Source organism: Hypanus sabinus, chromosome 3, assembly GCF_030144855.1.
Source record: "Hypanus sabinus isolate sHypSab1 chromosome 3, sHypSab1.hap1, whole genome shotgun sequence".
NCBI classification, from domain to species: Eukaryota; Metazoa; Chordata; class Chondrichthyes; order Myliobatiformes; family Dasyatidae; genus Hypanus; species Hypanus sabinus.
The window spans coordinates 75433172-75446698 of NC_082708.1; the positions used below are offsets into that span (position 1 = coordinate 75433172).

Genomic DNA, 13527 nt, shown 5'->3' on the forward strand with positions numbered 1-13527 from the left:
TGTGAAAGGCTATTTAACTCATCTTCTCCATCCTGGAAAAAGTACACTTTTACTCACCATTTAATTACTGTTTTAAACAAGTTCAAAATTAAAACTGTTCCTGAAATCCAGCTCTGATTTTTAGGTTAAACACTTAATATTGAGCTTCAATCCCATATAGCAGGGTCTTAGCAGATATATTAAGAAGGTGTGATGCATCCATCATGGAATAGAGGACTGTCTACTCAAGCTTAAGCAGTCAATTTTTATAATGTTCTAATTAATACTGTTAGGACTCAAATTATTTTGCAAACATATTAGATGCCAATTCGAGATCTGATGGATGTCAGATACTTTAAAATGTTCAATTTCTGAAGATTTCTATACAAATCCATTTCAATGACATAGCTATATTAAAAATTTATCAATGCAGAACTAATATCTATTCAGCTCAATAATTTAAATAAAAACTCAATCAAATTACACTCACCTTCAATAAGCTCAGTAACCTGATGAACAAGTATCTGATCGATCTGTGAAGGGCAGAATATACCAGTTCAATACTTGAGTTATCTCAAAATAAACTTTGCAGCACGAGCACTGTATTCTATGTCAAGATTTAATAACAATCACAAGATGACAACACATTGCACCATTTCCTATCACTATTACAGTTCAATAAATTACTTCAATATTTTAAAAACAAGCTCTCAATGCATCTTTTGTTACAAAGGATAAGTGTCACAACAAAATACAGAAAGTTAATATTATTCAGATTCCCCATAACATCTTAGTTTCTAAATAATTCTAATAAATTGAAGGACTGTGGTGCTGGGGGTTATCTAGACAGATAACTGATGCTGGAATCTGGAACAAAACAAACTGCTGGTGGAAATGGAGTGTCTAGGTAACAGCCATTTCAGGTGATAATGGTACCAAGCTCTGCCATGTGAAGCAATGACTGAAAATGAATCAAATATACTCTATTCTGGCCTAAACAGGAGCTCTAGTTCCAGTTCCAGAACAACTCACTTATTAGAACAGCTTCAAGTGACTTCTGGTCAAAATTGCCAAGAAGGGATCCATTTTGGGAAATTCATGCCAATTAGAACAGGATCAAGTCCAGCTACTAAAAAGTATGAGCTTGAAGCTCAGGTGCAAATGGGTAACTATGATGTTGTTGGGATAACGGAGACATGGCTGCAGGGAGATCAGACCTGGGAAATGAATGTACAAGGGGATACGTGCTATCGTAGGGACCGAAATGTGGGCAGAGGGGGTGGGGTGGCCCTGTTGGTGAGGAATGAGATTCAGTCCTTTGCAAGGGGGGACATAGGATCAGGAGAAGTAGAGTCTGTGTAGATAGAACTGAGGAACAGTAAGGGCAAAAAAACCCTAATGGGTGTTGTCTACAGGCCCCCAAACAGTAGCATGGATATTGGGTGCAAGTTGAATAGGGAGTTAACACTGGCATGTGGCAAAGGTAATGTTGCAGTAGTTATGGGGGATTTCAACATGCAGGTGAACTGGGAAAATCAGGTTGGTGCTGGACCCCAGGATAGGGAGTTTGTAGAGTGCCTACGGGATGCATTCTTGGAACAGCTTGTACGAGAGCCAACCAGGGACAAGGCTATTCTGGATTTAGTCTTGTGTAATAAACAGGATTTGATAAGCGATCTTGAAGTAAAGGAGCCATTAGGTGGTAGTGACCATAATATGTTAAGTTTTTATCTGCAATTTGAGAAGGATAAGGGCAGATCAGAGGTGTCAGTGTTGCAGTTGAACAGGGGAAACTATGGAGCCATGAGGGAGGAGCTGGCCAAAGTTAACTGGATGGATATCCTAGCAGAAAAGACAGTGGAACAGCAATGATGGGTATTCTTGGGAATAATGCACAAGGCGCAAAATCAGTTCATCCCCCAGAGAAGGAAAGATTCAAAGGGGGGAAAGGGGCCATAGTGGTTGATAAAGGAAGTCAGAGATTGCATAGCATTAAAAAAAAAGGAAATATGACAGAGCTAAGGTGAGTGGGAGGACAGATGATTGGGAAATTTTTAACGAACAACAGAACTTAACTAAAAAAGCAATACGGGGAGAAAAAATGAGATATGAACGCAAGCTAGCCAGGAATATAAAGGAGGATAGCAAAAGCTTTTTTTTTAATATAAGGTATGTGAAGAGAAAGAAGATAGTTAAGAACAATGCTGGGCCCTTGAAGAATGAATTGGGTGATATTGTTATGGGAAACAGAAAAATGGCAGAAGAATTTAATAAGTACTTTAGATCTGTCTTCACTAGGGAAGACACAAGCAATCCCCCAGATGTATGGATGGGCCAAGGACCTAGGGTAACAGAGGAAATGTAACAGACTGACATTAGGAAGGAAACAGTGATGAATAGACTGATGGGACTGAAGGCTGACAAATCCCCAGGTCCAGATGGTCTGCATCCTAGGGTACTTAAAGAGGTGGCCCTGGAAATTGTGGATGCATTGGTAATCATTTTCCAATGTTCCTTAGATTCAGGATCAGTTCCTGAGGATTGGAGAATGGCTAATGTTATCCCACTTTTTAAGAAAGGAGGGAGGGAGAAAACAGAGAACTATCGACCTGTCAGCCTGACATTAGTGGTGGGGAAGATGCTAGAGTCCATTATTAAAGATGAAATAGTGGCATATCTAGATAGCAGTGATAGGATTGGGCCGAGCCAGCATGGATTTACCAAGGGCAATTGGAGTTTTTCGAGGATGTAACCAGGAAGTTAGACAAGGGAGAGCCAGTGGATGTAGTGTGCCTCGATTTTCAGAAGGCATTTGATAAGGTCCCACATAGGAGATTGGTGGGTAAAATCAGAGCTCAGGGCATTGGGGGGGAAATATTGACATGGATAGAAAATTGGTTGGCAGATAGAAAGCAAAGGGTGACGGTGAATGGGTGTTTCTCGGAATGGCAGGTGGTGACTAGTGGAGTGCCACAGGGCTCTGTATTGGGACCACAGCTGTTTACAATTTGCATCAATGATTTAGATGAAGGCATTGAGAATAACATCAACAAGTTTGCTGACGATACTAAGCTGGGTGGCAGTGTGATATGTGAAGAGGATGTTAGGAGAATTCAGGGTGACTTGGATAGGCTGAGTGAGTGGGCAGAATCATGGCAGATGACGTTTAATGTAAGTAAGTGTAAGGTTATCCACTTTGGGAGTAAGAACAGGAAGGCAGATTATTATCTGAACAGTGTAGAGTTAGGTAAGGGAGAAATACAAAGAGATCTAGGAGTCCTTGTTCATCAGTCACTGAAGGTGAATGAGCAAGTGCAGCAGGCAGTGAAGAAGGCTAATGGAATGTTGGCCTTTATTACAAAGGGAATTGAGTACTAGAGCAAGGAAATCCTTTTGCATTTGTACAGTGCCCTGGTGAGACCACACCTGGAGTATTGTGTACAGTTTTGGTCTCCAGGGTTAAGGAAGTACATCCCTTTTTTCCCCTTTTCTCTTTTTTTTTTATTTTTAGTTTTTTTTCTCCTATTAGTTATTAGATTTTTAGATTAGTTTTTGCATAATAATTTTTTTCTTTTTACTTTTTCTTTTTATTTTACATTATGATACAATATACAAATAAACAAGGCAAACCTAGGTGTATCTTTTACGATGTGGGAATACTCATTTATACTGTAATCATTGTTTTTGTAATCTTTTATAGTTAGTTGAAATATGTATGTTTGTAATCTCATTATCTATGTACCAATTTTATTTTGTTGTTATTAATAATGATAATAAAAAGATGGGAAAAGAAAAGGAAATGGGAGAGCAGATGGAGGACGTGGTTAAAATAAAAACATTTCCAGGAAGTACATCCTGGCTATAGAGGAAGTACAGCATAGATTCACGAGGTTAATCCCTGGGATGTCAGGACTGTCTTACCCAGAGAGGTTAGAGAGACTGGGCTTGTACACGCTGGAATTAAGGAGATTGAGAGGGGATCTGATTGCAACATATAAGATTATTAAGAGATTGGACAAGATAGAGGCAGGAAATATGTTCCAGATGCTGGAAGAGTCCAGTAGCAGAGGGCATGGTTTGAGAATAAGGGGTAGGTCATTTAGGACAGAGTTAAGGAAAAACTTCTCCCAGAGAGTTGTGGGGGTCTGGAATGCACTGCCTCGGAAGGCAGTGGAGGCCAATTCTCTGGATGCTTTCAAGAAGGAGCTAGATAGGTATCTTATGGATAGGGGAATCAAGGGACATGGGGACAAGGCAGAAACCGGGTATTGATAATAGATGATCAGCCATGATCTCAGAATGGCAGTGCAGGCTCGAAGGGCCGAATGGTCTACTTCTGCACCTATTGTCTATTGACCATAAGGTCCTTGGAACTGAAAGACACACTACACCAGCAGACAGACTGGTTTGGAGCCAAAATTATATTCAAGAAATCACAAGGTCAAAGTCATCTAGCACAGAGTATCGCTATAACACTCATTATATTTTATTAAGTGTAGATAATGATCCACTGAAAGATATGCTGTTGTTAGCTCTTCCAGGTTGTAACATGAAGGAATAACGTACTCACTCACCAATGTAAGGTACTCCAATCCTGGTGGACAGTTAGGAATAGGAGTTGGTGCTTGCATCCACTGTGCCTGGGGCTGTGTTGATACACCTGTCTGGTGACCAACCATTGGAGAACTACCATGATAGACAACATAACTGGGATGAGCTGCATAAGGACCTGCTACATATACACAGGATAGAAATAGAGAAACAAAAATAAATTTACAATCACAATAAAAATCTATCTCATATTTCCTGATAGATTTTAAATTTAATATTTTAACCTCAGCAGCCGTGCTTAAATATGTGGCAACTTTCAGATTTTAGATTGTGAAGTTTTGTTCATAATCCAAAGGTTTGTTTAGATGCTTCTTTCTTTCCCTTACCCAGGCGTAAAACCTGCATGAGCTAGCTGCTCCAAGAAATATTACTGATTTGATTTATTTAGCATTGAAGACATTCAGTAATGAGCCCAAAATTTACAAGATACTTATTCTCTAAACACTCAGCAGGTAAGGCAGCTTCTCACCCCCTCTCCACTCTCCCACCCTCTCTCCTACCCCCCCCCGTCCTGCACCCCGTCCCTCTCTCTTATCCCCGTCCCTCTCCCCTACCCCTGCCCCTCTCTCATGCCCTCTCTCCCGCCCCCCTCTCCTGCACCCTGTCCCTCTCTCCCGGCCCTCTCTTAACCCCGTCCCTTGCTCCCGCCACTCTCCTACCACCCGTCCCTCTCTCCCCCCCATCTCCCACCTCTGTCCCTCTCTGCCACCCCCTCCTACCCCTGTCCCTCTCTCCCAACCCTCTCTCCTACCCACATCCCTGTCTCCCAACCCTCTCTCCTACCCCCGTCCCTCTCTCCCAACCCTTTCTCTTACCCCCGTCCCTCTCTCCCACCCCAGTGTCCCAATTTCCCCCTCTCCTAACCCGCCTCCCGCTCTCCCCCCTCTCCCCTATCCTGTCTCCCTCTACCTCTGTCCTACCCTCTCCCCCTCCTCTCTTAACCCTACCCCATCATCTTTCTCTCCTACTTCTTCCTCCTCCCCACTGACTGATACTGCCTGACCTGCTGGGTGTTTTGAGTCTTTTCTGTTTATATTTCAGATTTCCTGCAATGCAGCATTTACTTTTTAATTCTCTTTTTTGGTCCATTTGAGCAACTTCCACAGAAGAGTATCACCATGCACTTAAGGAGAAATATGGAAAACTTCAAGTACACCTTTAAAAATTAGCAAATGTATCAAACCTTAAATATTAGCACAAGTAACAGGTGAGACTAAGTTAGTTTGATACAAATGAGATTTTATAATCGTATTTTTAAAAGCTTTCTCCTGCAGAGGGAAGCAAAGAAGAAATGCCCATTTTCTCCAAATTGTAATATTAACAGAAGCTTTGAAGGAGAGTACAGTGCAGTGCTGCTACTCTTAGCAATGTCTTTCCAAGCACACAAATCAAAAGAAAAAAGCAAATACAAATTTGACATGGTACTGAAGAATCCTTAATTCAATCTGATTATTAATTGTACAATTCTATTAAGGACTTAAGATTATCTTTGCTCTAAAAACTATCCAAGACTTTATTTGCCAACAAAAAAAAAAGTACAGTCAGTAGAGAATGAAAAATAGGACAAACTGAAAGAAGAGGTGGATCTTCTCTCTTCAGTCTTGCTCAATTTATAGATCTCATATAGTGCTCAAATGTTGCTGGAATATTGAGCAACTTTAAGGCTGTTATCTCCATTATCCATGGGTTTGGAATACTCTACCAGAAATACTGCACATAATAATTAAAGGTAAGCAAGTTTGCTGAGGACATTGCAATATATGCATCTAGAAGCATACGTTCTCTTCATTAATTCCTTATTTATTTGAAGTTCAGTCTTTAAAACTTGTTTGAAAATTCATTTCATCTCCTGATCAACCCTCATTGTGAACGGTTTTCAAAAAAATCAACCCCAGACATTCTTTTTTGTTGTCCTACTCCTACAGCTATTGAATTGGGGTCCAGATTATTGTTTTCTTGTTTATTTTTGTAGTTTTAATTTTCTTTACACTTGTTTTGTAATGTTTGTGTGACACCTGTTTGTCTGCATTTTCAGTCTAGTTTACAGAACAAGGGAAGAGCATGAGGTCAAATTCTTCATTATTTAATTTATTTGCTATTTGTTGTCATTTGCTGACACTACCTGACCTGTACTCTGATGAACAATATTCTTTAAAATGGCAGTGTCTATAAGATTAGCACCTCATTCTTGACAATAGACAATAGGTGCAGAAGAAGACCATTCGGCCCTTCAAGCCTGCACTGCCATTCTGAGATCATGGCTGATCATCTACTATCAATACCTGGTTCCTGCCTTGTCCCCATATCCCTTGATTCCCCCATCCATAAGATACCTATCTAGATCCTTCTTGAAAGCATCCAGAGAATTGGCCTCCACTGCCTTCCGAGGCAGTGCATTCCAGATCCCCACAACTCCCTGGGAGAAGTTTTTCCTTAACTCTGTCCTAAATGACCTACCCCTTATTCGCAAACCATGCCCTCTGGTACTGGACTCTCCCAGCATCTGGAACATATTTCCTGCCTCCATCTTGTCTGCCTCTATCTCTATCTTGACTTCTGCAAAACCTTCTTAACACATCATATCCAGATCTATCACAGTTTAAAGTAACAACCTTTTGAACTTCCTGTATTTCCCAATGCCTCTTCAAAATCATCGGGGTATCACGGAGGTTATCGGGAATGAAAGGGTGAACGTATGATTACTTGGTGGCTCTGGGCCTGTACTAGCTGGAGTTTAGAAGATCGAGACAGGAATCCCATTGAAACATATCAAATACTGAAAAGCCCAGATGGAGTGGATGTGGAGAGAATGTTTCCTACAGTGAGGTTGTCTTGGAAAAGAGGACAAAGACCCACAATATAAGGACATCCCTTTAGAACAGAGATTATGAGGAATTTCTATAACCAAAGGGTGATAAACCTGTAGAATTCATTGTTACTGATGGCTGTGGAGCCCAAGTCATTGGGTAAATTTAAAGTAGAGGTTGATAAGTTTCTGATTAGTAAGGGAGTCAAAGTTTACGGGGAGAAGGTGGAAGATAATAAGTGTTCTTTGAATAGGACTAAAAGGGACAATAAATCAGCCATGATTTACTGTGGAGTAGACGCGATGAGCCAAATGCCCCAATTCTGCTCCTGTGTCTTATGGTCGCCTCTTGACTGGACACATTTTGCTCTGCACTGCTCAACTTACTGACTTACAGTCAAAAGTTACATGGAGCCATAATTAAACTGCACAACTTCCTGAGTGTGAAATCCATTCTGGTTGATAAGGATATCTTTTCTGAGACAGAAGGAGAAAGCGCTGTAAAAAATAAGCATTCTTTTTCTATTGTATCATTGAAAATGTTGCTGCAATTTTTTCTCCAGTTGTTCGTGCATGTTGCATAATGTGTTTTTTGATGCAACAAGTTTTACATTGCATAACTTGTAGAGAACACTTTTATTCTAGGATTTGTAGGTCCATGGTTGTAGTCTTTCTTGAACTAATGGAAACGCACTGACATATTTAAGTTTTCACACCAGTTCTGGAGAGCATGCAGATCTTTGTTGAAGGTATTCCCTTCTGAGTTTCATTGGAACAAGTAACTTAAAAGCTGTCATTTCTCTTCAGAAGTGGCAAGCTTTTTCTGCTGAGGTTAGGTGGGACTGCAACCAGAGGTCATAGGTAAAGGGTGAAAGGTGAAAAGTTTAGGGTAACGAGGGAAAACTTCTTCACTCAGAAGGTCATGAGAGTGCAGAATGAGCTAACAGCACAAGTGGTGCTTGCAAGCTTGATTTCAAAATTTAAGTGATGTATGGATAGGTACATGGATGGTAGGGGCATCAAGGGCTATGGTTCTGGTGCAGGGCAATGGGAGCAGGCAGTTTAAGTGGTTTCAGGATGGGCTAGATGGGCCAAAGGGCCTGTTTCTGTGCTGTTACTTTTCTATGACTCTAGAAAGCAAAAGAAAGGTCTATTAAACTGATGTTAAGTTACCATTTTAAGTTGTTAACTCTCAAACATAACACAAGATCTTCAGAGAAATGTTGTTGTTAGTACTAATCTTTACATTACTTGGTAAAGAAAAATGGCCAGTCAAAATGCAACTGCTCAGGTCATCAAAAACAAAAGTGGCTGGAAACCTCCATTCTGGAAAAGAACTGGATTAACAGCACCAACCCTTTGATGGAAGTTGCATGAAATGTAGCTGTAAACCCAAAAATCAAATCTGGTGAATTGCAGCATCAAGATTATAGCCTGTGAGAAGTTCTGGAGCTCTTTTCTTTATGTTGCTTTTACAGTCAGGTGTTGGAGGAAGTGTATTACCATGGAGTACAAACTGGTTGTCACAAAAGTAAAAGGTTAGAATCAATGGTTCCTTTTCAGGCCGTAGGAGCATCACTATTGAGATTGGTTGAGGCTCTCAAAGGTTTTATGATTTTAATTTATGGTCTGAGAGGGAATGAAAGGCAAGGTTTGCAAGTTTGCCAATCATGTAGAAATAGGAGTTGTGATAAGCTACTATGTTATAGCACTGGAAACAGACAGAGTCAGCATAATTGAGGTAATCAATTTGGTAAGAGGCATCAAAGGTCATGTATATGGAAGGACATTCTAAACAAGTAAAGCTCGGGGTTTTGTAATACATGTTCTATTACATGGATTACAAAATGCTAGCAGGTAGATCCAACAAGTAGATAACAAGGCAAATTTCACATTGTCCTTCATTGCAAAGTGGTTGGAGTTTGAAAATACACTTCCCATGGAGAGCTGAGGTTACAACTGGAATACTGGGCACAGATTCAGCCCCCTTACCTAAACGGAGCCAATCCAAAAGAGATGCACTGTGCTAATTCCCAAGAGACCATTATTCCTTCAAGACAGGGAAGACAGTTTGGGTCTGTATTCCATGCAGCTTAGAAGAATAAAAAGTGACCTATTTCAAACATATAAAATCCCAAAGAAGTTTGACAGCACAGATGTTGTAATGTTTTCACAAGTGGGAGAGTCACAAACCAGGGGACACAGCTGTTCAGTAAGGGGAATAGATATGACATATTCAAATTTATAATACTGAATAGTTCAAAGTAGTAAAGGGGAGCCTTCAGGACTAATACTTAACTCATTTGCCAACTGATTATCTGGTCATTATTCATTCTGCTGCCTTAGAATGACCCTGTGGAAAAGTTTGCTGATATACTTGTCTGTAGAATAGTGACCACACTGAATTCACTGCCCGATAACCAATTGGAACATGAAAAATACAAATGTTATTCCACATTATTTGTACTTTTTTAGAACACCCCAAATTTAACTTACACAAGATTTATAAAGTTAAAAACAAGGTAGCCTTCCCCATCTTTGATCTTCAATTCACCATTACAAGTTAAATAAAATTAGGTACCAAAAGAGACAGGTGGAGGAGACCCATAATGATGCGGTGGCGGTGGGTAGGGACCTTGCTGAGATTGGACTGGTGGATACGGAGGAGCACTGGGCTCAGAAGCAGGATACGAATGAAGACCTTGGGAGGGAAAATAAACTGCATTAAATGGTTTGAAAACTAAAGCAAGCAGATACTAACTTTAGTATTCAATTGATTTATCATCTCTGAAAAAGGACAGCTTATAACCGAAGTAATGTTAAGAGTTAATCTACCAGAATATAACAATGGAGCAGTTCTAATTTGCAAGCAGTTTGCTGAAAGACAAACTGAAACTTCCAGAATCAATTGCCATTACTCAACAACATGCTAGCTCAGAGATGGTGCTTTCAAATAAACAGTCAAATTGCAAACTTTAATAACTTAAATGAAACTCTAGTCAGTGGATTTGAAGCAAGTGCTAATTCTGAGACAGCACAACTACAGTCCCTCATCTGCATGCCTTGTTTACTGTCTGCACGAAATTGATTTGGAGGAGCACCGATCAGGTCTGACAAAACATCATCAGTAGTCCAATGATGCAAAGCAGTTGCAGGAAGTCACACGTGTGGAAGATCTGGAATGAGGACAGCAACTTGATGCCATGTGAATGCGACCAAAGTTTTCGTGAACATTGAAGATAAACTGCTGTTGCTCACTTTAAAAGCAAATTTATTTAAAAATTGAAAGTATCAAATTCTTTCCCCAATGCCTTCTACCCTGTCAGAAAACTAGAAAAGATTCCTCACCCAAGAAGAGGAATGAGACCAAGTTGGGATTAGGTATAATAAATTGAAAGAAGCTAATCTATTAGGTATCAAGGAACAGAAAGCATTAATTTGAAGTGATACTTAAAAGATGGCAGAATAATGTGAAAAAAACTGTTTTAATAAAAAGGTCATTATCTGGAACTCACTGACTGCAAGGGCGGTGGAAACACAATTAACCTGGGCTTTCAAAAACAGGGTGTTGGATCGGCACGGAAATGGGACCAAGATAAGCTCTACTGGAAGCCAGAGCTTACTGTGTGTAATAATGGTGTGTGTGTGTGTGAAAACACATCACCACCAATCCCAACCCCACCAAGCTGAAACACCTTTTCCTTGTGAAGTGAGGTGATTGCCATTTAACAATATTCCACATCTATCTCCAAATTGGTTTTCCTGTGGACAAGACCACAACATTGATTACAGCTCCTCCTCGATCAAAAAGGAAGTTAAGGTTAGACAGCTTACTCAAAACTGTTAATGAACAATTAGTTCCAACATAACTCTCAACCCCAGCTGGTTCAGGATCCATCCCCCATTGTTACAACTTTCTAGCATGGCCATATCACCAAAAAGTGAAATGAGTTAACTGTGTATTCTATCTTACAGATTAAAAGCATCTTTTAACTATAGTTATTTTGTCATTAACCAAAGTCTTTGCATAAAGTGTATTTTGTTACTATTTTCCCATAAACGTCCCCATTGTTTTAGGAACTACATTTAAAAGTATTAATTGATAAACGTGAACTTACCTTGAGCAGCCATATCATGCACTCCTTTCAACCCAAAATGGCCTCTGAAAACAAAGGAGAAAATAATTAGGAAACTATAATTTAATAAGCATAGCTAAATATTTTTAGCATTTAGTAACTATTTTTTCTATTTCCCAATTTTTCTTTCTTTTTACGATATTTTTATTCAAAAAAAGCTTTACAGAATGCAACACATAGATGCATCTCAACCTAACTTGTGTACATTCATATATTGTAATAAAATTGATCAAAATGTTATAACACATAAAGGTATATCACTCTGTAATCAAAAATTTAAAGATAGGTCATACATAATAAAATAAATTTTATATATATATAAAAAAAGTCAACCCCCTACCATCTACCAAAGAAAAAAGCTGATGGATGACAATGGATAATTAGAAAATAAACATTCACTTAGAAGAGAAGATAAAAATATACATAAAAGTCTGTGCACTGTTAAACTTTATAAATTGGAAAAGTAATTTAGGAAAGGTCCCCAATTATCATAAAAAGATTGCTGACTTTGATCTATTTCCTAATTTTTAAAGATATAATTGTACAAAAGTACATTTAAATATTCAACTAAAATGAAGCCACAATCTTTTTGGTATTAAAAACACCAAACCCGGACTTCCTCAACCATCTCACCAGAGAAAGGGCTACTTGAGCCCATCTCCTCTTCCCCAATGGATCATCAAGCAAGTTGGGCAATATGTTTATAAGACCTCCACTGCCATGTAGGAGCCCAAGATTACTCCCAAACATACTCAAAACATTGCTGCAATGCAAGAGTCAAACTTAGAGTCATAGAACACACAGTACAAACAGGCCCTTCAGCCCAGTGCCAAACTATTAATCTGCCTAGTCCCACTGACCTGCAGCCTAACCATGGCCCTCCATATCCCTCCCATCCATGTACCTATCCAAACTCCTCTGAAATGTTAAAAATTGAACACGCATCCACAACTTCAGTTGGCAGCTCGATCCACACTCTCACTATCCTCTGAGTGCAGTTCTCCTCATCTTCCCCTAGAACATTTCACATTTCACCCTTAACCCATGACATCTAGCTCTAGACTCACCCAACCTCAGTGGAAAAAGCCTGTTGGTATTTACCCTATTTATACCCCTCATAATTTTGAATACCTCAATCCAATCTCCCCTTATTCTTTTACACTCTAGGAACTATTTCAAACTTTTCCAATAACTCAGGTCCTTCCTCAAGGTGACCACAACTACAAACAATACCACAAATTAGGCCCCAACAACACCTTATACAACTTCAACTTAACATTCCAACTCTTGTACTCAATGCTTGGATCTATGAAGGCCAATGTGCCAACAACTTTCATTATAAACGTATGTACCTTTAATGCAACTTTCAAGTAGTTATTGATCTATATTCCCAGATCCCTCGGCCCTACTGCACTCCTCAGTGCCCTACCACTTACTGTGCAAGTCCTACCCTGATTTGTACTCCCAAATTGCAACACCTCATACTTGTCTGTATTAAATTCCATCTGCCATTTTTAACACTATATTCCAGCTGGTGCAGATCTCACTGCAAGCATTGATAGTCCGCTTTACCCCCCAATCTTGGTGTCATCTGCAAATTTGCTGATCCAGTTTACTATATTATCATCCAGGTCACTGATATAGATGGCAAACAACAACAGACCCAGCACCAACACCTGCGGTACTCCACTAGTCAGAGGCCTCAAGTCACAGACATAACCTTTTACTACCACTCTCTGGCCTCTCCTGTGAAGTCAATGCTAATCCAATTTACTACCTCATCTTCAATGCCAAGTGACTGAATCTTCTTAACCAATCTGCTATGCAGGACCTTGTCAAAGCCTTGCTCAAGTCCTTGTCAAGTCCGCATAGACAACATCCGCTGCGTTGCCTTCATCCATTTTCCTGGTAACTTCCTTATAAAACTCTAATATTACTAAACATGACTTACCACATACAAAGCCGTTGATTATCCCTAATCAGTCCGTCTATCCA

General features: G+C 39.7%; 1 protein-coding gene across 15 annotated transcripts in view; it reads right to left on the bottom strand.

Annotated features, from left to right (window-relative positions):
* Nucleotides 1-13527, bottom strand: part of LOC132391456 (phospholipid scramblase 1-like) — an 82442-nt gene that overhangs the window by 24519 nt on the left and 44396 nt on the right. For 13 of the 15 annotated variants that reach the window (XM_059964692.1, XM_059964690.1, XM_059964693.1 and 10 more), the window contains 4 exons: nucleotides 11515-11558; nucleotides 9978-10097; nucleotides 4554-4711; nucleotides 470-512 (listed from right to left, as the gene is read on the bottom strand). In XM_059964692.1, coding sequence (XP_059820675.1) covers nucleotides 470-512; nucleotides 4554-4711; nucleotides 9978-10097; nucleotides 11515-11527 — 334 coding nt within the window. In that variant the 5' untranslated portion in view covers nucleotides 11528-11558. Of the gene's footprint in view, nucleotides 1-469; nucleotides 513-4553; nucleotides 4712-9695; nucleotides 9717-9977; nucleotides 10098-11514; nucleotides 11559-13527 lie in introns of those variants that run through there. The other 2 variants (XM_059964694.1, XM_059964695.1) reach the window with 2 other exon arrangements.